General features: G+C 42.4%; 2 protein-coding genes across 2 annotated transcripts in view; both read left to right on the top strand.

Annotated features, from left to right (window-relative positions):
- The window catches only part of cntn1b (contactin 1b), a 37,104-nt gene extending 24,390 nt beyond the window's left edge, over positions 1-12,714 (top strand). Inside the window, exons 15-24 of the mRNA XM_083757581.1 lie at positions 1,261-1,384; positions 3,102-3,269; positions 3,948-4,097; positions 4,238-4,308; positions 5,413-5,665; positions 6,194-6,315; positions 6,501-6,690; positions 8,711-8,832; positions 10,588-10,744; positions 12,050-12,714. Coding sequence (XP_083613707.1) covers positions 1,261-1,384; positions 3,102-3,269; positions 3,948-4,097; positions 4,238-4,308; positions 5,413-5,665; positions 6,194-6,315; positions 6,501-6,690; positions 8,711-8,832; positions 10,588-10,744; positions 12,050-12,132 — 1,440 coding nt within the window. The 3' untranslated portion in view covers positions 12,133-12,714. The remainder of the gene's footprint in view (positions 1-1,260; positions 1,385-3,101; positions 3,270-3,947; positions 4,098-4,237; positions 4,309-5,412; positions 5,666-6,193; positions 6,316-6,500; positions 6,691-8,710; positions 8,833-10,587; positions 10,745-12,049) is intronic.
- A 6,747-nt stretch (positions 12,715-19,461) lies between these two features.
- LOC310853154 (kinesin-like protein KIF2A) lies at positions 19,462-21,201 on the top strand (the record flags this gene model as incomplete). Its single annotated transcript, XM_083757393.1, has 1 exon — positions 19,462-21,201. One exon carries the CDS (start codon positions 19,462-19,464, stop codon positions 21,199-21,201), a length of 1,740 nt encoding a protein of 579 aa, XP_083613519.1.
- Between the last annotated feature and the right edge of the window lie 386 nt (positions 21,202-21,587).

The raw sequence follows: 21,587 nt of genomic DNA on the forward strand, positions 1-21,587 counted from the left end.
GACTTTGGTTTTGCAGGTTTTCATAGTAATCTGCGACCTGTGGTTGCAATTACAGTACATGGTAACTTTTTTTTTTAAATAACTTTGTTTATTGGTTTTTTTCACAGAAGCATTATTGAAATAGAGTTTGAAAAATAATAATTAACATTAACAGCTTCTCTTAAATAAACCCCACAAGTATGACATAAAAGAGTAAACACATTGAATTTTCACCCCAAAGAAAAAGGACAACAGAAAACAAGACAAACAAACCTTAAATACATGATCAGTAAAAGTTGAAAAATAAAAGGCAGACAAAAACAGACAAAACAACAGTACACAACATCCTATATAAAAAACATAGGTACATGATACATCCATAATCCAATACAATACAATCCATACAATCCAATCACAGTATAAGCTACTTTTAAAACAAAAGTCCAGCAGACCTCACTCATCCTCAAGCAGAGACGGATTCAAATTCTGAATGAATTGAAAGAATGGACCCCATATCCTCCCAAACCTATCGGAAGAACCATTCAAGGAGTGTCTAATCTTCTCCAGTTTTACACAGTACAAGGTGTCCCTAACCCAATGAGTGTGAGAAGGGGAAGTGGGCGATTTCCAGTTGGTCAGAATTAGTCTCCTAGCTAACAGAGTGACAAAGGCCAAAACATCCCTCTCTGGTTTAGAGAGCGACGGTATTGAGGGAAAAACACCAAACAGGGCCCCCAAAGGTGTGGGCTCCACTCTTTGCCCGACTATCTTTGATAAGGAATTGAAGATATCGGTCCAATATTTGTGTAGAGAAGGGCAGAGCCAGAACGTATGGATGAGGTCTGCGGGAGCCTGCCAGTACATGGTAACTTTAAACCGGCTACGAGTTTACACACATCCCATGACAACTGGCAATGCCCACAGCCGCAAACACCAGTAGACGTTCACTCGAAAGACAGCGTATGTTGCATAATGTGCATTGAGTGTGCATGCACGGATCGGCACAGCAATATACAATACAACACTGTGTTTATTTAACAGACACAAATGATCAGAATTTCCATGCGCGAATAAAAACACATTAGTCTACTCTATAGAACCTAAATATACAGGAAAATATAAATGTATAAAGAATAAGAAAACAATGGCACTAAAAAGTATGTTTTTTTTAGAGCTCAGGTGCACTCTTATAGGTCTAATCTAAAATCAAATTTCATTCTCTCTCTCTCTCTCTCTCTCTCTCTCTCTCTCTCTCTCTCTCTCTCTCTCTCTCTCTCTCAGGATGGAGAAGGCACTGGTGACCTGATGATTCATAACGTCCAGGTTTGGCACGAGGGTCGCTACACCTGCACAGCCCAGACAGTGGTGGACAATGCCACCGCTGATACTGACCTCAAGGTTGTAGGTCAGTACCAAAGATCTTTCCTCAAAGGGGAAGTATTTAAAGTGTTTAAAAATGGTGCTTAGGCGTTAGGGTTAGGCCCTCCTCTTCCAGTGGGGCATACTTACTGTATGTTTTCATTCCCACAGACAACAATGCTGGAATCTGTTCTTCAGAGTTTAGTCTTATTGTAACTCACAATGTTAGAGTAAATTTAAATGATGGGGTAGCCATCATCATAAATGATTGATGTTATAGCAGTTCAGTCCGACAATCTTTGAGATTTATTTTTTGGCGGTGTGGCTCTGCTCCCGTGATTCTCCAGAACAATCTGTGCAAGCATGTCATGTCGATCAGACCCTGAGACCCCTTTTACACGAGAACGGTGTTCATAGGAAACGCCATAATAAAGTATTGTTTGCGAGAATGGCGTTTTTGGGCGGTGAAAACACCAATCCGCAAAACTTGTGACATCATGGCGTGGGTTCACGCATATGTTTATTACATTGATGCAGAGCCATACGTAGGTGATATATGGAGTTCCTAAAACGAGCATCTCGGGACCCCTGCCCCGCCCCCTCCCGACCCCCCAATATAAATTGACTGCTACAATAACCTTAATAATAGAGACAATACACCCATTTCCATTTTCCAGCCATTCAGTTGAATTTGAATTTTCTTTTTTCTTTTTTAATAATTTGGGGACCCCCCGAGGGGTCGCGACCCACGGGTCGAGAACTCCTGATGTAAACAAACATCTTTGATAGGAAGTCGAACTGCATGGTTGCTCTTCATGCACATGGGTGACTGGTCTATCTGGCAGTCCGTCACCGCCACCTAGTGACGTGGCATGCACACTACAGCGTGTTCAATCAACATTGAGTTTCCATGTAAATGGTGAATAAACAATGAGAACGCAACGGCACATTCATCATTTTCAGGAGCTGCTCTAGTATGTAAAGTTAAGTAATGTCTTTAATGGACTATATTCATACAGCATTTCTGGCCATTCTGCTCTCACAATATGATTGCTGTTTGGAAAGATATTAACTTAACCCATTTTGGGCGGGCACCCATTTTGGTGTTAGCATCATGTCGTGCTTTAGCTATTGAAAAATAGCAGATCTACAAGCTCATAGCGCGCCACCGAGTGGCGCGATACGAGCTTGTAGGTCTGCTATTTTTTGAAAAAATCGAAGAACGACTGACATTTTTAGAATCTGATCTCAGGTCAGAATGGGTTCGTCAGACCAGCGTGTGTCCAGTGGAAAACCTCGTATGAATCTGATCTCAGGTCAGAATGGGTTAACTTAAGCCGCCGTGTTATGATTTGGCTTCTATTCGGAGCCACTTGTTGAACGTGCCCTTCAGGCAGATGTAGGCTGCAGCTCGCGGGGTGTCTCACCCCGAATGCACATCCAATCTCTGCCGGTAGGTTTCAGTGAAAATTCTTGGCGAGAATCGCCCTTTCAACCCTCTTAGTCTTTTGAGTCCTTAATATCCATAAGCACAGGCACTTACCCCTTATCAGATCCTTATTAGTACCGTATGCCATAATATGAAGGACCCCTTATGTGCCCTATTTAAGCTTCATAACGTAACAGAGATTAAGAGGACCGTCGTTTCAACACGGGCACCTAAAAATACACAGAAATTACAGGTACACGCACCTTCATTTAACTGCTGACGTAGTTAAGTTCAATCCATCCATTTTTCACACCCCACTCACGCGGTGCCCTAGGTGTCCCCGGGCCCCCCGGCATCATTCGGGTTGAGGACATCGGAGACAAGTGGGTGAAGTTGTTGTGGAGTAAAGGAGCAGACCACAACAGCCCCATCCTCTACTACACCATCCAGACCAGGCATTTTTGGGCCCTGCATGAAGATGACTGGAGGGACGCTCTCACCTGTGAGTTCACAGCAACACCACTGACTCATTGGCTTTTTGTGCAGGTAGTAATCCAATGAGCTCAGGGCCTGTATGGGTTGGTTGAATGTTTTTGTTTCAAAGTTCTATCACGCAAATAACACGAATGACTTAATGACATTGATATGGACAATGATACTCCATAAACATAACAATGACCAAATCAATCATATTTACTTCAACTGATGGTTTATTCTGCATGCCCAAATGACAAATACAGTAGTACAATTCATAAAATAAAACTCACCTGCTAACAAACTGACCACATTAGCTCAAGAACTGTGTTTGTCCCTTCCCTTAACTACTGTCTACCCTAAACTAGATGAGAGCAGCAGCTTCTCTCAGAGATTAAAGCACTGCTTCTACTACTGCTACTATTACTAATACTATTGCCACTACTACAGTACTTCTACTACGACTTGTACTGCTGCAACTAATAATACTAATAATAAAATAATAAAACTATTGCTGCTGCTGCTACTACTAAACCTACTGCTTTTCACTACTTTGTGCGACACTATTGTACGACAAAGTATGAAAAAATAAAATTGTAGTTTTGTTGATTTGTGTGAAAAACACGCTTCCTGATTATTCGATTAATCAAAAAGTTGCTAAGAAAATAATCGATAGTTGCAGCCCTACTTTTACTGTCTCCGTCAGCCCCCGCCAATCTGGACGGTAATGCAGAGATGGCGGATGTGGTAGACCTGTACCCGTGGATGGAGTACTATTTCAGGATCATCGCCCACAACCAGTACGGCCCTGGAGAGGCCAGCATCCCTTCTCTCAGGATCAAAACCTGGGATGCCGGTAGGAATGTAGGGGGAGGGAGAGAGAGAGAGAGAGAGAGAGGAGAGAGAGAGAGAGAGAGAGAGAGAGAGAGAGAGAGAGAGAGAGAGTGAGAGACTGAGAGTGAAAGAATAAGCCTAACATAAAAATGTATTTAACAGCTCCAGTGGTGGCACCTACTGACGTAGCCGGTTATGGAGGTAGAGGTGGTGAGATCGTCATTACTTGGACAGTAAGTATTTCAATGTAAACCTAACACGCATAATGTTGCTATTTATATATAAAAATGTGTTGTATGCTTCATTGATCTTATGAGCTGATTAGGTCTTAGACTTTGTCAAGTCCCGCCCATGGTTGTGCCCCTCTTCGCACCCATTGGTTGCCCTTTGCATGGTTGGACAAAAATCCTCTCTCTCCATCCACTACCATTGAAATAACTTGTTTTTTCAGTTGCTTCATATTGATATTCTGTGCACTCAATTCTTATTTTAAACTTGGTGTCAGTAAAAAGGAACATCACAGGTGCAGAATGGTGACTGGGCATATCATGTTTGTTTTTAGTTTTTTCCTAAAAAGAATATTTTAGCAACAACGTTTCAACATTAACAAGGTGGAACCAGGGCGTGACAAGGCAGAAAGAGCCTGCTGGTTAGTCAGTCGGGGACCAATCAGAAGGCTGACAAAGGGCAGATAAATTGACAACCCTTTGTCGTGATAATACATTTTTTAACAAGAGTTTGAAATCTTCTGCCATTATAAGCAGCATAATAAAGACATGCATTATCCACAACCCACAACCCCTATTTAGTTCTTTCTCTCAATCTCAGTCTATTATGTTTCTATGGCTTACTGCGTTTTCATATTGCAGTCCTTGCATATTGCAGTATTGCTGCTGCTGGCAGCTATATGTCAATATAATTATATAATATTGTATGTGTAACTCTACATTGCTTTGGAATATTATTTAAGTACTAAAACCATATAAACCATGGACATCCATTGTTCATTGTGTAATTTAGAAAGTTTAGGCTACTACAAGCGTGCAGATATAGAATGAGCATTGAAGTAAAGGTGTACAACGTAATAACCCATTCTTACCGGGCACCCATTTTGGTGTTGGCATCATGTTATGCGTTATCTATTGAAAAATAGCAGATCTACAAGCTCATATCGCGCCACCGAGTGGCGCGATACGAGCTTGTAGGTCTGCTATTTTTTGAAAAATCGAAGAGCGACTGACATTTCTAGAATCTGATCTCAGGTCAGAATGGGATAAAAGGTGATGGTTGATAACTGTACTCCCATGTTGTGTCCTCCTCCCAAACCCCCCCTATAGCCGGTGCAGCCATGGCACTTCTCCGGCAAGAAGTTTGGCTACATTGTGGCCTTCAAGGCGCACGACGCCTACGACTGGTGGTACAAGACCATCTCAGACCCCGAGACGCGCCGCTTCACGGTCAGCGACAAGGAGTTCCTGATCACAGACAAGGACTTCCAGGTCCGCGAGATCCAGGTGAAGGTCAAGTCCTTCAACATGAAGGGAGACGGCCCATACAGCCTCACCAAGGTCATCTACTACCCACGAGAAGGTGAGGGCATGTTATTATGCTAGCAATTTGTTTTCCCTACCATACTGTAGATATTACAACCCCTAAACTCCTACTTATAACAGATACTAAACAACACTGTAATATATACTGTAAGTAGCTTACGTAGTCTACATTCAAATTAACTTTTGAACAAAGGTTCACTTTAGCATCTGGTTTTCAAGAATAATCGTGCATATGTACTACGTATATAAATGCAGACGGTGCAGACTGGCCAACACCAACTGGGGACCCTCCACTCCCATCTATCTGCAGTGCTGCTAGCTCTGCGTCGTCAGGCTATAGTGTGTCTACATAAGTGGTGTGCCTCTTTCCCCTCCTATCTGTGCCTTGGGTTGGCTCGGATTGTATACCGTATGTACTGTGCAGTATAGTGTTGTTCAAAACTGTGCTTTTGTTTTAACTTTGGTTTAACTGTCCTGTCCTTCAACTTATTTAGCTTTTCTCGCTCATCTTCTCTCATCTTCTCTCTCTCTCTCTCCCCTCCTCCTTCTCCCACTCCCTCTGTAGTGCCGTATGAGTCTCCTACAGATGTCTATGCCAGGCCAGTGTCCTCCCATGAAGCTCTGGTATGGTGGTTGCCAGTGGTAGACACTGGTACAGGCCTACAACAATACATTGAAGGGTATCAGGTATGGGTTTTATTCACAGGCTGTACAGCTGTACGCTTTGGTCAACCCTGTTTTTTTGTGCTTCATGAATATGTCTACTTCAATTGAGTTGACTGGCATAAACTTTTGTTTGGCTTCAGTAGTCATCCCTGAAAATATCACACTTTCAACCATTTGATCTACTGTATATCAACCCCATTCTTCAGGTCAAATACTGGGTGAAGTATGATGACACAGAGCCCGGAGCCAATCGTATCTTTGTCCCGGCCACGGCGAACCAGACCCGACTGGAGTTCATGCTTCCAGACGCCCATTACCTCATCGAGGTCCGAGCCTACAACGGAGCGGGCTTCGGACCACCCAGTGAGCACTGCGAGATGTTCACCAGGAGAGCACGTAAGACCTCTCTAATCACCACCCACTACTTAACATCAAAACATCATATTGCTCTGTATTTGCTGTATGTTGCTGGACCCCCCTCGAAAATGAGATGATACATCTCAACGGGATATCCTTTTCTCAATAAAGGTTCATATATATCATAACATGCGAAAGTGAATATAAATGAGAACAAAAGCCCAAAAGAAGGGGGGGGGGGGGGGGAGCTTCACCGTGAGTTGCCGAGAACAACTATGAATGGATCTTTGATCAAAATCCACTAGCTCTGTAGGGTAACATGTACGCTCGCCCCTTTTCCATCTCATCCCACTACTCTACCTAGCTGTAAATAACAAACATAATTCATGTTTGTGATTATTTAAAAGGTATTATCATATTAATTTATCATTGTTAAGTTCACTCTGTATATCCACGGGCATAATGGCATGATGATGCCATTACAAAACATGGGCTACATGGTAGAAATGTGATTAATAAAACGAAATTAACTGCTAGAAGGTACGAAATTAACTTAATTAAGCAGTCACCGTCTCTGTGACATGTTGTTCTTATATAGAGGGTATAGAGATCGACTACTATGCAATCAAATAAATCTGTATACAAGATAATTTCAGATTTCAGAGAGGGAGAGAAATACTAAATTAACTGTTCACTGTTAACTACATTTTTTTTAAATCGCGGGTCGCGTTGGTAAAGGGGCGAGCAGTCTCGTATTCCTCTGTAGCAGTGGTTTTCAACCAGTGGTCCTGGAGGGAGCTCCAGGTGATCCCTAGCTAAATGACGGAGAGAGGGAGAGTCCAGGTGATCCCTAGCTAAATGACGGAGAGAGGGAGAGTCCAGGTGATCCCTAGCTAAATGACGGAGAGAGGGAGAGTCCAGGTGATCCCTAGCTAAATGACGGAGAGAGGGAGAGTCCAGGTGATCCCTAGCTAAATGATGGAGAGAGGGAGCTCCAGGTGATCCCTAGCTAAATGACGGAGAGAGGGAGAGTCCAGGTGATCCCTAGCTAAATGACGGAGAGAGGGAGAGTCCAGGTGATCCCTAGCTAAATGACGGAGAGAGGGAGAGTCCAGGTGATCCCTAGCTAAATGACGGAGAGAGGGAGAGTCCAGGTGATCCCTAGCTAAATGACGGAGAGAGGGAGAGTCCCCAAATAAATGGACCCTTATAGGTCTTTAACTCTTGAGAGTGTAAAATGAAACCAAATGGACCCTTATGCGTCCATCTGGTTTCATGTTACGCTCTCAAGAGTTAGATTATTGTAAAAAAAAAAATCTGCATTACTTAATTTACAAGAAGTATACATAATGTAGTAGAATTGCTATGTTGATCTAGGTTTGCCTGTTCTCTCTCCTAATGGCACCACATCAATACAACATGGAATTGTGGGCAAAATCTTATTATCAAATCCATTATCCAACGATAACAAAATATGTCTTTGGTCTGAGAGGGTGAATGTCATGGTAACAAGAAGACTCACCCCGGTGCGTGCCCGTTTTTCCTCCAGGAATTTTCCCCAGTGAGGGGGATAACTTTGTAATATGCTATTAGCTGTTTGTATTCTTTTTGGAAAAATATAAAAAGATACTCCTGTGGAAAGGCTATATTATATTACTTATATTGACCCTATAAACAATTTAGTATTATTTAGTATATGTAAGGTTTTGCCCCCTCAAATGGTACCTCGTCAGATAATCCCCACATATCCTACAACAATTTCTGTGAACAGACTTCACTGTAGTAGCTTTTCATAAATTATATTTGTACTTATGGCTGTTCTGCTGTCATGAAAGTTTATAGTTAGAGAAATTCAAAATCCAGCCGTCTGCTGGCCAGCCTCTCCCACCCCTCACTGGGGAAAAATTCTGGGAGGAAAACAGAAACGGGGTGAGTCTTCTTGTATTCAATGTCATCCAATGGTGGTCATATGCAAAAAATGCAAAAGAAAAATGAATTGAAATGAAAAGGTTTGAAAAGCACTGTCTGTAGGAAGCGTGATTGTTTTGTTCCGTTGCAGCGCCACCTGAGGCTCCCAGGGTGTGGAGGTGGATCAGCTGGACCGGGATGTGGTTGTATGTGTGGTGGGACCACCTCCACTACGACTGGTTTGGTAACATCTCCTTCCCACTGTACTACAAGGTAAGACTGGTTTGGTAACATCTCCTTCCCACTGTACTACAAGGTAAGACTGGTTTGGTAACATCTCCTTCCCACTGTACTACAAGGTAAGCACTGGTTTGGTAACATCTCCTTCCCACTGTACTACAAGGTAAGCACTGGTTTGGTAACATCTCCTTCCCACTGTACTACAAGGTAAGACTGGTTTGGTAACATCTCCTTCCCACTGTACTACAAGGTAAGACTGGTTTGGTAACATCTCCTTCCCACTGTACTACAAGGTAAGACTGGTTTGGTAACATCTCCTTCCCACTGTACTACAAGGTAAGCACTGGTTTGGTAACATCTCCTTCCCACTGTACTACAAGGTAAGGTTTGGTAACATCTCCTTCCCACTGTACTACAAGGTAAGCACTGGTTTGGTAACATCTCCTTCCCACTGTACTACAAGGTAAGGTTTGGTAACATCTCCTTCCCACTGTACTACAAGGTAAGCACGGAGACAGAGCTTTGGTAACATCTCCACAGAGACAGAGCTTTGGTAACATCTCCTTCCCACTGTACTACAAGGTAAGCATGCAGACAGAGCTTAGCTTTGGTAACATCTCCTTCCCACTGTACTACAAGGTAAGCACGGAGACAGAGCTTAGCTTTGAATTCATTGTTTGTCATACCAATAATTGTGATTAATCCATTTTGGGGCGGGAACCCCTTTTGGTGTTAGCATCATGTCATGCTTTAGCTATTGAAAAATAGCAGATCTACAAGCTCATAGCGCGCCACCGAGTGGCGCGCTACGAGCTTGTAGGTCTGCTATTTTTTGAAAAATCGAAGAGCGACTTGACATAGAAGATTTTTTTTAGAATCTGATCTCAGGTCAGAATGAAAACTGTCAGGATGTAGAAGACATTTTTTTAATCTGATCTCAGGTCAGAATGGGTTAAATGCCGATCACTTCATAAATGCCGTGCTGACGTGAGCGTATGCTTAAAAACCCACGCTCGAATTTAAGGCAGAATTTACACTCCATTGATAAATGAGGGCCTCAGACTTAAATGAACAGTGAAGATTGTACTGTGTAGATTCCCAGAGATAATGGAATCTCATTGAAGTCATAATAATATAAAATGTGGTATCAAATTGGGGGTCCGTGGCCTAATGCATATCAAAATGTTATGGATCCTTGAACTTAAAAAGGCTGAGAACTACGGCCTCATCCAATTCAAGGTTGAACATAGGCTCCACTACTCTAATGAAAAACTAGCCAAGATTTACCCTGGTTTTGATGCTGGCTGTCCGAGATGCCAGCACAAGCCTGCCACGCTGGGTCATATGTTTTGGTCATGCCAATCATTAGTCAGGTTTTGGGAGAAAATTTTCGAGGCGGTGTCTTATGTATGTGGTGGAACGGTGGACCCCTGCCCGGTGATTGCTGTTTTTGGGGTGTCTCCAATCGAGGAACGGCTCACGGGTCTTCAGGCAAACGCTGTGGCATTCACAACGCTTTTGGCTCGTAGATTGATACTTTGACAATGGAAGTCGGGGAAACCGCCCTCGTTCAAACAGTGGGTCAAAGAGGTCCTCTCCATGATTCCCCCCTAGAGAAACTAAGGTACAACCGTAGTGGTTCTAAAGATAGATACATTATGACTTGGACCCCTTTCATAGAGTTATTCATCAATAAAAATCAAAATAAAGTGTTAAAAAAAAAAGAAGGGCTGAGAACTACTGTATCACGGAAAGTGAAATCAGGTCCATTTATACCCTGTGTTCCAGGTGATGTTTAGAAAGACGGGCTACTACTATGGCAAGGTCTACATTACTGGCTGGCACTTCATGGACTTCCCTATGCCCCAGCTAGGGGACTATGAGATGATGGTGCGCGGCCGCTATGAGGGAGGAGATGGCCCTGTCAGGATGATTAAGCTTTTAGGTGAGACAACTAAGGGTGCAGATAATGAAATCAATCAATGTAAATTCATTTAATTGATTTAAATATCAAATTTAAAAAAATAGATACACAAAGAAGAGCTCACAACGTGTAGCGAGTATAAGCTTGTAGAACGGCTAGTCTTTGCTATTTGTGTGCAGTCCCGTTGAATGCCGAGGTATAAATAGGATCTAATCTAAACTAATAACTGAAGAAATATCTGTCTGTGTGTGTGTGTGTGTGTGTGTGTGTGTGTGTGTGTGTGTGTGTGTGTGTGTGTGTGTGTGTGTGTGTGTGTGTGTGATTGTGTGTATGTCTTAGCCCGGACAGGTCTAGGTCGCGAATATAGTATATGAATATGAATACAACAATTTTGAAACATTAACAAGTGCAAAATGTTGCTAGACTGTCCTGGCCGTTGCAACGCAGCCTTTCCAAGTGTATCAATCATACAAATTCGTTAATAGTGGAACAAGGTACAGTGCCAACGGCTGATTCGGTCTGGTTTATTAACCAGGCTAACAGTGGGTGTCTTCCACTCAGTTAAAATAATTATTTAGGCTACTAATGTACCGAGCATGAGCGTCTGCTGTATAGCGTATTAGTATGGCAGCTCGAGGGAGGCGTCGGAGCAGCCGAACAGGGTAGCTAGAGCATTAATATTAATACGGTATACTCTGCTGTACCATGCAAAAATATTTTGCCAAAGCGAAACAATCTTTGGGCAAGACCAGAAGGTGCGGCCCACTGTGCCATAGTGTGATATGTATAATGAATGCCCATGATGATAATGAGGCCATGCATCCATAGCGTATCATTTGGTATCTATATCCTACACACAATATCTCAATTAGAACGTAAGTCCCAACCAGATTTAAGAGCTACAGTATATATGTTACAGTACCATTGAAAAACCAGTTAGATTGAAAAAGGAGTGCTCGTTTGGAGTAGGATTCTGTGCCTATCGGTACATACCGGTAACTCTGTCACGGCTGAGTCGACTGAAGGTGACTTTGCAACGCTCGGCACAGCGACCTTCAGACATTCTACATTTGAAAACTTGTGGAATAGGATATTCTGCGTAATGAGTACTTTCTACTTTTGCTACTTTAAGTACATTTTGATGCAAATACTTTTGTATTTACATTTTTTACTCGAGTACATTTTTAATTCCGGTCATTACATTTACTTGTACTGTACATTATATTGATACTGTGACTTAGTAAAGTAAAAAATGTGAATATATTTTTCCTTTAGTGGCTATTTGAAGAATTACTGATTTTATTTTTGTTTCTTGTTCCTCCTCAGGTAAAGCATCCATGACCAGCCCTTCTCTTGGTATGGCTTCTCTGCTGCTGTTGGCCCTGTGCATTGTGGGCTTGGAGATATAGCACCCCTATATAACACCCTTAAAATAGACTCTGGTGTTGTGTTGGGGTGAGGTGAGGTGGCGCGAGCACTCGAACCCTAGCATCCATATTCTTCCGTGATGATGTCCATGTCCGTTTCATCTTCAAACTAATTACGTTGTGTCTGCTCATGGTGTCTCCTGACGAGAGGATCTGAGGGTGATTTTCATCCAATAGAGGTTTGTCATTGAATGGTTGAACAGTGGTTACGAGAGTCAACACCCAGGATGAGTGACAACGGTGACAGTGACAAAGATTGTAACATCATTGCTCTGATCTTTACCTAGCTTGGACACAGGCATTGCAATTGTACACAGGTTTATTTTTTTTAATACAACACGAATTTAAGCACACTATGTCACGATGTCGTGCTTCTGTGTTCGATCCACGTACAAGGTCACCAACTTTCAGTGCAAAAATATCAATACATTTCTCAATAAATGTAGCAAAATGTTTGCATAATTGTTTTGAAAAAATTAGATCCCAATGAATGAATTATATGATCGGCTCTATCCACCTTTTTTGACGTCCAAAAAGCACGATTTTTGTAGCCTGGTTAACCACTCCCCCTTGAAATCACATTTCCATTCATGTGTGTGCAGTCTGGACCCTGCTAATGCATGGTTGGCTGCGGGAGCACAACCCCTTCAGCCAATCAGCTGAAATCAATGTATTTCAAAAATAGCCGATATACTGTTAACTATTTTTTTAAATTATATATAAACACTAGTAAACTAGTAGTAAATGCTGTATTGTAGTAGCCACTGTATTAAGTTCGTAGTGACAAACAAGGAGTGAAACGTAATGAAGAATATAATGCAGACAGAATGCCTGTGTCCATTTTCCAGCCCTCCACGGAGCACCAATCTCATATTTATTTGACTGTCTATTACTCAGTTGTAAGAACCCTACAGCAGTGTTGTTTACTTTAGTTCATTGCACATCATAAATAAAATGCATAATAATAAGCAAGGAGAAAGTAGCCTACATACTGAAGGAGGAAGAACGGGAATAAAATGTAATGACCATTATATAACTACACCACTTTATTTCCACACTTTCTCAGTCTTAATGCTATATTTACACAATAATGCACTGTATGAAGATGTTGTTGAGATATGGCCTATACTGTAATGCTACCAACCAGTGTCAGCTTTGCTTTTTGCTTGTTTTCCCCTTCTTTCAAAAGCTTGTTGTGCAACTCCGTCCGAAAGCAGCTACTACATTTGCTCATGTTACAAAAGGTAAACAAATATTTGTTCCCAGATCCGTTTTAATGTCTTGACACCCCCACTCTCTCTGTAAAATCCGCTCACCCCTTCCCGTACCTGAGCGTCCCAGTTCCCACTATGGCAGATTATAAGTGCAAGGGGTGCCGATCGATGGCCTAGTCTGGTTAAGGCAGTGCAAGATGATTAGGGATGGAGCTCGAAACCGATACCCGAAAAAAAACTGGTAACAAGCTTGAGTACCTGGTATCAATAAGCTTTGGGCTTATCAAATCGAGCATAGCGGCCCATGACGTCATGTTTAAACAATCAAGACACGAAGCGATCAAGAAGTAAGGGATAACGTCTGGAGGTGGTTAATCACCCTGAAGGTGAATTATCTCCCAACAATGACCACCTAGCCAGACATTATCCCACTTATTACACGTCTACTTACATAAAATGATAAATAGACAATTGACACAAAAGGGCTATAAGTAACATGGGTTTTATTTAGGCTATTTAGCATCCAAAATATGTCCACGGTATTCGGCTCAAGAAAGTAGTTCCTTTTAAAAGTTGTACCTCTTTTACGGAGCTGATGCATTGTGAATATGAGCCGAGTGCTCTGAGGCGGGCTTTGATCAAAGCTGCCGTTGATTAGCCATCGGTCTGTTATAGAGCAGAGCGATTGACCAATCAGAATCGAGCATTCAACCAAGCCGTGTAATAAATAAATCTAATCGGCCATGCTGGCACAAACGGGTCTAAAAGTGTATGTAAATAAAATTATGCTTTTAAAGGGACGGTACACACATTAACCAGTTAACAGTTTCTTCAATATTATTTTCCAATAGTAAAAAGGTCAATTGGCCTTCCATCTTATCTGTTGGAAAAGTAATGTATCAATAAATAATAATTAAACAAGCTCCATCCCTAATGATGAATGTTTGGCTCACATTGTCTTTAAGAGCGCCTGTGAAGAAGAGAGAGAGCTGGCATAACCTTTGGTTTATCTGTAGGGGCCACATCACAAACAATATATATTTTATCTTCTTTTTCTTTAACCCATTCTGACCGGAGATCAGATTCATACGAGGTTTCCACTGGACACACACTGGTCTGATGAACCCATTCTGACCTGAGATCAGATTCTAAAAATGTCAGTCGTTCTTCGAAGCAGACCTACAAGCTCATATCGCGCCACTCGGTGGCGCGATATGAGCTTGTAGATCTGCTATTTTTCAATAGCTAAAGCATAACATGATACCAACACCAAAATGGGTGCCCGTTCAGAATGGGTTAAACAAATATTTTAGCACTGTAAAACGTCAATTATTTTTTGTTTTTTTTCAAGAATCATGTTGAATCAATTGATATCATAAAATGGAAGGCTCATGGAAGGTTTGCCATGCCTAATGCCAATGCAAGGTGATGAGAATATGCATTGGGTCAAAGAACTGTGACATCAGAATATTTATTCCAATCAGCACTTTGTTGGTTGTGACCAGGGGGGCAGTCAGCCAGATATTTCGTGAAGCCTCATTTGAAATCGGTAGTTCATATAATGGCCTGTTGTGGCGCTGGACTGGACCCAAAAAGCCCCATAGCTCCATAGAGGCCCATGTATTTTGGCCCAACTTCACCTAGACTGTATTACCTTAATAAACATGGTCATGAATACTTTCTTCTTCCAGTCACTAGTTTAAAGTCTCATTTCTAATGTCATAATATTCTTTTTGGAAAATTATGGTCCCATTAATTAAAAAAATGACCATAAAGAAAAAAAAACATCGCGTATGTTCTGAGGGGCGTGGCTACCGTTACAGTCTATGATCGGGATTCCCCTCCCACTCGAGTCAAAATAAAAACCAACGGAGAAGAAGGGGGGAAGTCCCGCCTCGTTGTCTGGGCAGCCAATGGCCAGCTGGTCCAAAACGGAGCCAGCCAATGGCCAGCTGGTACCAAACGGATCTAGAAAGATGGCGATTTACAGTGCAGGAATAACAGGCTTCATTTTACGTCCATGTTAGACCCGGCGAACGCTTTGTCCATATTTTTTACAGTCTATGGTTGTGACTTGTGACACAGGCAGACATCAGTGTGGCACCGCACCAACAAACATCAAGATAAAACACACCTACGCCCAAAGCTGAGATTTCTGGCATGAATAACTGAAATGTAAATATTTTTATGTAATCAACTCAATTCCCCTCCATCCCAATATGCAATTAATTCACTTTGCATTCAGTATTGTCACAGTCAATGGCTATCCCTATAGGACTGAAATACAATAGGACTGCATTGTGGATTATGACGTGGCATGGAAAGTTCATGCCACAAAAGGTTAAACAAATATATTTTACAATTTTTGCATTTAATTATGATGACACAATAAACGTGAATATCATATGGAAATAAAGTTAGCTGGTACAGACCATTGTTTCTCACCCAAGTGAGCACCCAGGTTAGGTTTAAGTGATATGTCTGCAGTGTTTTAGAATAACTTGATAATGGTGCTGTGGTGCTGTGTAGAAATATTGTCTTAAAGGTTTTATGACATTCATTTTCATTTATTTTTCTTTTTTCTTTTAGGTTTTATGACCTCAATTACACCCAAAAAACCTGAACTTTGAACATTCAGTGGATTTTCTGTGGTCTGAAGTTTTCTTTGGGGTTTTTTGGGCCTTTTGAGCTACAATGAAAACAGGCAACACAGTGAAACAGTGACATCTGCTGGCAAATCCCATTGACATATATGGGATTTGCAGTAAGTGATGTCACTTACTTCCGGCAAATCAGAGCACCTGTTTGAGCCATAAAACCCCAGATCACAAAAAATCTACTGAATGTTAAAAGTTCATGTTTTTTGGGTGCAATTGAGATTAGAAAACCTAAAAAAAACAAGAACAATTCCAAAACCTTTTTTTTTAATGTCACAATCCATTTAATTTATTTTTCACTCAATGCTAACATGTATAATGATGCTCTAACCACCTCAGATTTCTAGCTGTGAATAGTTCTTTTATTTCCACTTGTTCCTATAGCTATAGTTCCTATAGCTATAGTTCCTATAGCTATAGTTCCTATAGCTAATAGTTCCTATAGCTATAGTTCCTATAGCTCATTGCATAGTTCCTCACTGTATAGCTATAGTTCCTATAGCTATAGTTCCTATAGCTCATTGCATAGTTCCTCACTGTAATCGTCTCTGTGCCAGCTAATAAAAAAGCCACATTTCTTTGACGCGTTGTCTTGGTTTGAGGCCTGCCATTGTTGCCATACTGATGATCACATAATGTGATTATGTGAATGGTCTTTAAGGCCATGACAGATGATGACTGTATTGTTTATCTCCTTTGCCCTGTGTTTTAATTGGGCTGTAAACCCATTAAATGCATTACAACAGCAAAATGACTTAAAATAGTTCTAGTGAGATTTTTATATTGCCCAGGGTGGTGTACGCTCTATTGACCATATGCAGACCACGGACATCTTGGCAGCATGGTGGAGGTGCTAACTAGATGCAATTTCCCATTGACAGCCCATTCATCCAAACAGAATCCAAAACTCATTCTAAAATAATCTTTATCCACATAGAGGCTTATAAGTCAGGTTTTCTGCTAGGCATTTCTTGGCCTCCAGGAGCCATCACTGCCCAGTGTCCAGGAGAGTCCGATACCTCCAGCTAATCCTGTTCCTAGCCTACTCTTGACTCCACTGCCCAGAGCGGCTGCTGCCCAGCACTCCAGACACTTCACCTCCCAGCCACCCTGTCTGAAACGTTGTTGGCCGTCCTTGCTGATGCCCTGCCTGGTGTTTGGTCTGCCTGCCATCCAGTCTGAAACCCTGTCAGCCCTGCAGCCTGAACCTCCATTGGCTGTCCATGTCTGTAAGAGCCATGAATTGGTTTATTATGTTTGGTCTATGAAATTATGTTTGGTCTATGAAATAAGTGGGCTGTCACTGGTGATTAACGTGGATGATTGACGGGCATAGGGACGGACCTGATTCACCTGATTCATTCAATAACTCGCATGTTCACCTGCTTCACACACGGTGAGAGAGAGGGGGTGTGTGGGAAGCCGCACTTTTGTTGACCGCTTTATACCGCTTATTTTGCTTTATTTTATTTACTTTATTTACGTTGGATCGCTGTGACTACTTTACTTTATGTTTGAGCACCGTTTCAGTTATGCACCTGCCTTTAATAAAACACCTTTAACGCATTGTTTTGGACCCAGCGAGATCCTTTTGTTTGCGGAGCGCGTCTGACAACCTGGCCCATCCCATCGCCTCTCAGCGACTTATTTATACATCAATCTCCCGTAGTCGCTCAACAATGTCAATGACCTGGCTGTATGTATGCAGCCTACATATTTATATTAATATGTGATGTTACAAGTAAAAAATAATCACACCCGTGTGAAGTGAGGGGCACTCTTATCACGTCATCATACATCGTCTCATTCCGACCAATCACAATTTCATATCTCCCATAATCTCATTCCGGCCAATCAGAATTTGCGTCCTCACCTTCGTCTTCAATGTTTGTGTTTACGCAATGTTTGTGTTTACACTCTAGTTCTGAGGGGCTAGCCTCAGCCCCTCCTATATACAGCTTTTGTCCTCACACGTCTCAATATTGACAATGAAAGGGGAACTCAGGTCAAATGTCTGCTAAATCTTGTCCCCACACATCTCAATATTTGCCATTGACAATGAAAGGAGAAATTAGGTCAAATTTCTGCCAAATATGACGTAAAGTAAACATCAAAACATTAAACGCCATTGACAATGAAGGGAAATTTACGTCATGTAGACAAGCAAGTTTTTGTGCACAGTTCCCGTCGTGTTATTTCTCCACGATAACAAAGAAAGGGAAGAAGAGAGAGGGGTGTTGTAAGGAGATCAAGGCAGGATCAGAAGAAAGTTTGAGCGCTTTTACCTCACAAAAGTACAAATAAAGGATTTCAGATATTTAGAAGCTTGTTTCACAAACGGCACACTCGTTGGGTCTCTCTTAGCTTATTCACAAACAGCACATGGATGGTAACCGTAAGGTTGCCAGTTCGAACCCGGGCTCCCCCAGAGTTACGGTCGAAGTGTCCTTGAGCAAGACACTGAACCCCTAATTGCTCCCGATGTGCTAGTTGGTGCCTTGCATGGTTTCCGCTGCCATCGGTGTATGAATGGGTGAATGTAATGCACAATCTCTGTAAAGCGCCTTGGATAAAGGCGCTATATAAATGCACCATTTACCATTTAGCACACACACAGAGAGAAAGAGGGGCGAGAGATCACTAGATGTGAGGACCACGTAGTATATCAAATATTATTAGGCTCTGTATTGACTACTCAGCACAGCATAAATGTTGGATTTTACAATCTTTAAGGGGTCGATTGAACAATATCAATCGACTCACCAACACCTTAATGATAACCTTTCATATAGCCTATTCCAATGAACCTTTAACCTAATTTCTCCTTTCATTGTCAATGGCAAATATTGAGACATGTGGGGACAAAAGCTGTTTAGGTAGGGCTAGTGCCCCTCAAAAAATATATACAGTATATTATACTATACTACGTTGAGAATGGAATGGTATCTTTGTGATGAGATTCAAGATGAAAGAATTCAGTTTTGATCCGTCTGTGAGTGTGACATCATCATGTCTGACCAATCAATTTAGCTGTAAGGGGCACCAGCGTGGGAGACTTCTGCTATATAAATACTGCTTACACTCATACCACACTCATACACTCATAACCCAATATATGGTTTAGTCCATAATATTTCATACTGTTCCAGCACACAATTTGTCAGATACTTTTTATTTTGAGTCAATATTACCTCTAGGGTGTTCAGACTTTTCTGCTGAACAACTCGAATGTCTATCAAATATCTACCATCAAGCTAATCCAGACACATAAAGGGACTTTGCAGACACCTCTGCACCCTCCTAACTGGCAAACAACACATATATGCATTTATCCTTGCATATTATAAAACATGCGAAACATAATTAAAAAGCACATAAAAATAGCAAAGAAGCGTCGTACAATAACACCGTCTAGTAGTGACGGCACATATGACAAAGTAATGGTGAACTGTGCCAGGCCACCCCCACAGTCTGAAGTAGCACCTCCTCTCCCCTCCCAACAGCCTGCGCAGACTTCACAGGAGGCTCAGGCACAACTCCCGAATACAAGGAGGAAGCCCAGCTGTATGAGGGAGGTGGAGAAAATCCAAGAGAACAGAGAAAGCCGTCGGCAACAGCAGCAGGGGCTGAGAGAGAAGAGAGCACAGGAGATTGACACCACCATTCCTAACTATGAGATCATGTACATGATCAGGGATTTCCGAGCAAGTCTAGACTACAACCCTCTGACCTCAGCAGACCTAATTGAAGAACACAGAATATGTGTTTGTGTGAGGAAGCGTCCACTGAACAAGAAGGAAATGGCCATGAAGGACCTGGATGTGATCACCATTCCCAGTAAAGTGGTCATGGTCCATGAACCCAAACAGAAGGTGGACCTTACCCGCTACCTAGAGAACCAGACCTTCAGATTTGATTATGCCTTTGACGACTCCACAACCAATGAGATGGTGTACAGGTTCACAGCCAGGCCTCTAGTGGAGACCATCTTTGAGGGGGGAATGGCAACCTGCTTCGCCTATGGACAGACAGGAAGTGGAAAAACACATACTATGGGTGGAGATTTGTCTGGAAAGACCCAGGATTGTTCCAAGGGCATCTACGCATTAACTGCTAGGGATGTATTTCTCATGTTGAAGAAACCCAACTATATAGAGTTAGACCTACAAGTATACTCAGCCTTCTTTGAAATCTACAGTGGGAAAGTGTTTGACCTGCTGAATGGTAAATCTAAGTTAAGGGTGTTGGAGGATGCTAAACAGCAGGTCCAGGTGGTAGGACTTCAGGAGAAACAGGTCAGATGTATGGAGGATGTTCTCAGACTCATAGAAGCGGGAAACCGCCGCAGAACATCGGGTCAGACGTCGGCCAACAGCCACTCGTCTCGGAGCCACGCTGTGTTCCAGATCATTCTGCGGAGGAAGGGGATGACGATTCACGGGAAGTTTTCGCTCATCGATCTGGCTGGGAGCGAGAGAGGAGCTGACACATCCAGTTCCGACCGCAAGACTCGCCTGGAGGGAGCTGAGATTAACAAGAGTCTGCTGGCACTAAAGGAGTGCATCAGGGCTCTGGGACGCAACATGCCTTACACTCCATTCAGGGCCAGCACGCTCACTCAGGTCCTCAGAGACTCCTTCATTGGGGAGAACTCCCGTACGTGCATGATTGCAACAATATCCCCCGGTATGATGTCATGTGACAATACCCTCAACACACTACGCTATGCTAACAGGGTGAAGGAGCTGGCAATTGACCCCAACCACGCAATGGAAGGGGGTCAACCCAACAGGGACTGGCTGAGCAGCTCGCCAAACAGAGATGACGTCAAAATGCTCTGTGAAGAGAACGAGGAAGAAGTGTCTCCTCAGCTGAGTACCTTCCACGAGGCAGTGTCTCAGATGGAGGAGATGGAGGAACAGGTTAAAGAAGGCCACCGGGCTGTCTTCCAGGAGTCAACACGCTGGCAGGAGAATGAGAAGGTCTTGCTGGAGATGACAGAGGAGGTGGGCTATGATGTGGACTCATACGCTACCCAGCTGGAACTGATCCTATACCAGAAGATAGAGATCCTCACTGAACTTAAGGATAAGGTGACATTGTTCCGTTCTACACTGCAGAAAGAGGAACAGGCCAGCAAGCAGATCAACTCCAAGAAGGCCCTGGGCTGGACCCTTTAAGAGCCTCAGAGGTTATTTGTGACACTTAGCCTATCTCTACCAGCTGTGAAATCAAACACACTAGTCTGTCTGGTAATCAGAAGGTGGCCAGGTATGTGTCAAAGTTGCCCACTGCTACTAATAGTTAGGATGGATAAATCTCACATAATGTGCAAACTCAGCAAACTCAGCTAAAGGCGACTGATTATGATGCTTATTATTATTATTATTATTACCCTTATTATTATTATTATTATTATCACTGCTTGCAGCTATATTTATTATTGTTGTTGTTCTTGTACTTTTCAGAAGACCCCAACATAACTAAAACACAGTTATTTATTTTATAACTGACTTTCTGAGCTACTATAGGTACCCCCTTCAATAGTTTTTTGAGGGGTGCGATC

The sequence above is a fragment of the Protomyctophum parallelum genome (assembly GCF_964188405.1).
Source record: "Protomyctophum parallelum genome assembly, chromosome: 22".
In the NCBI taxonomy this organism is placed as follows: domain Eukaryota; kingdom Metazoa; phylum Chordata; class Actinopteri; order Myctophiformes; family Myctophidae; genus Protomyctophum; species Protomyctophum parallelum.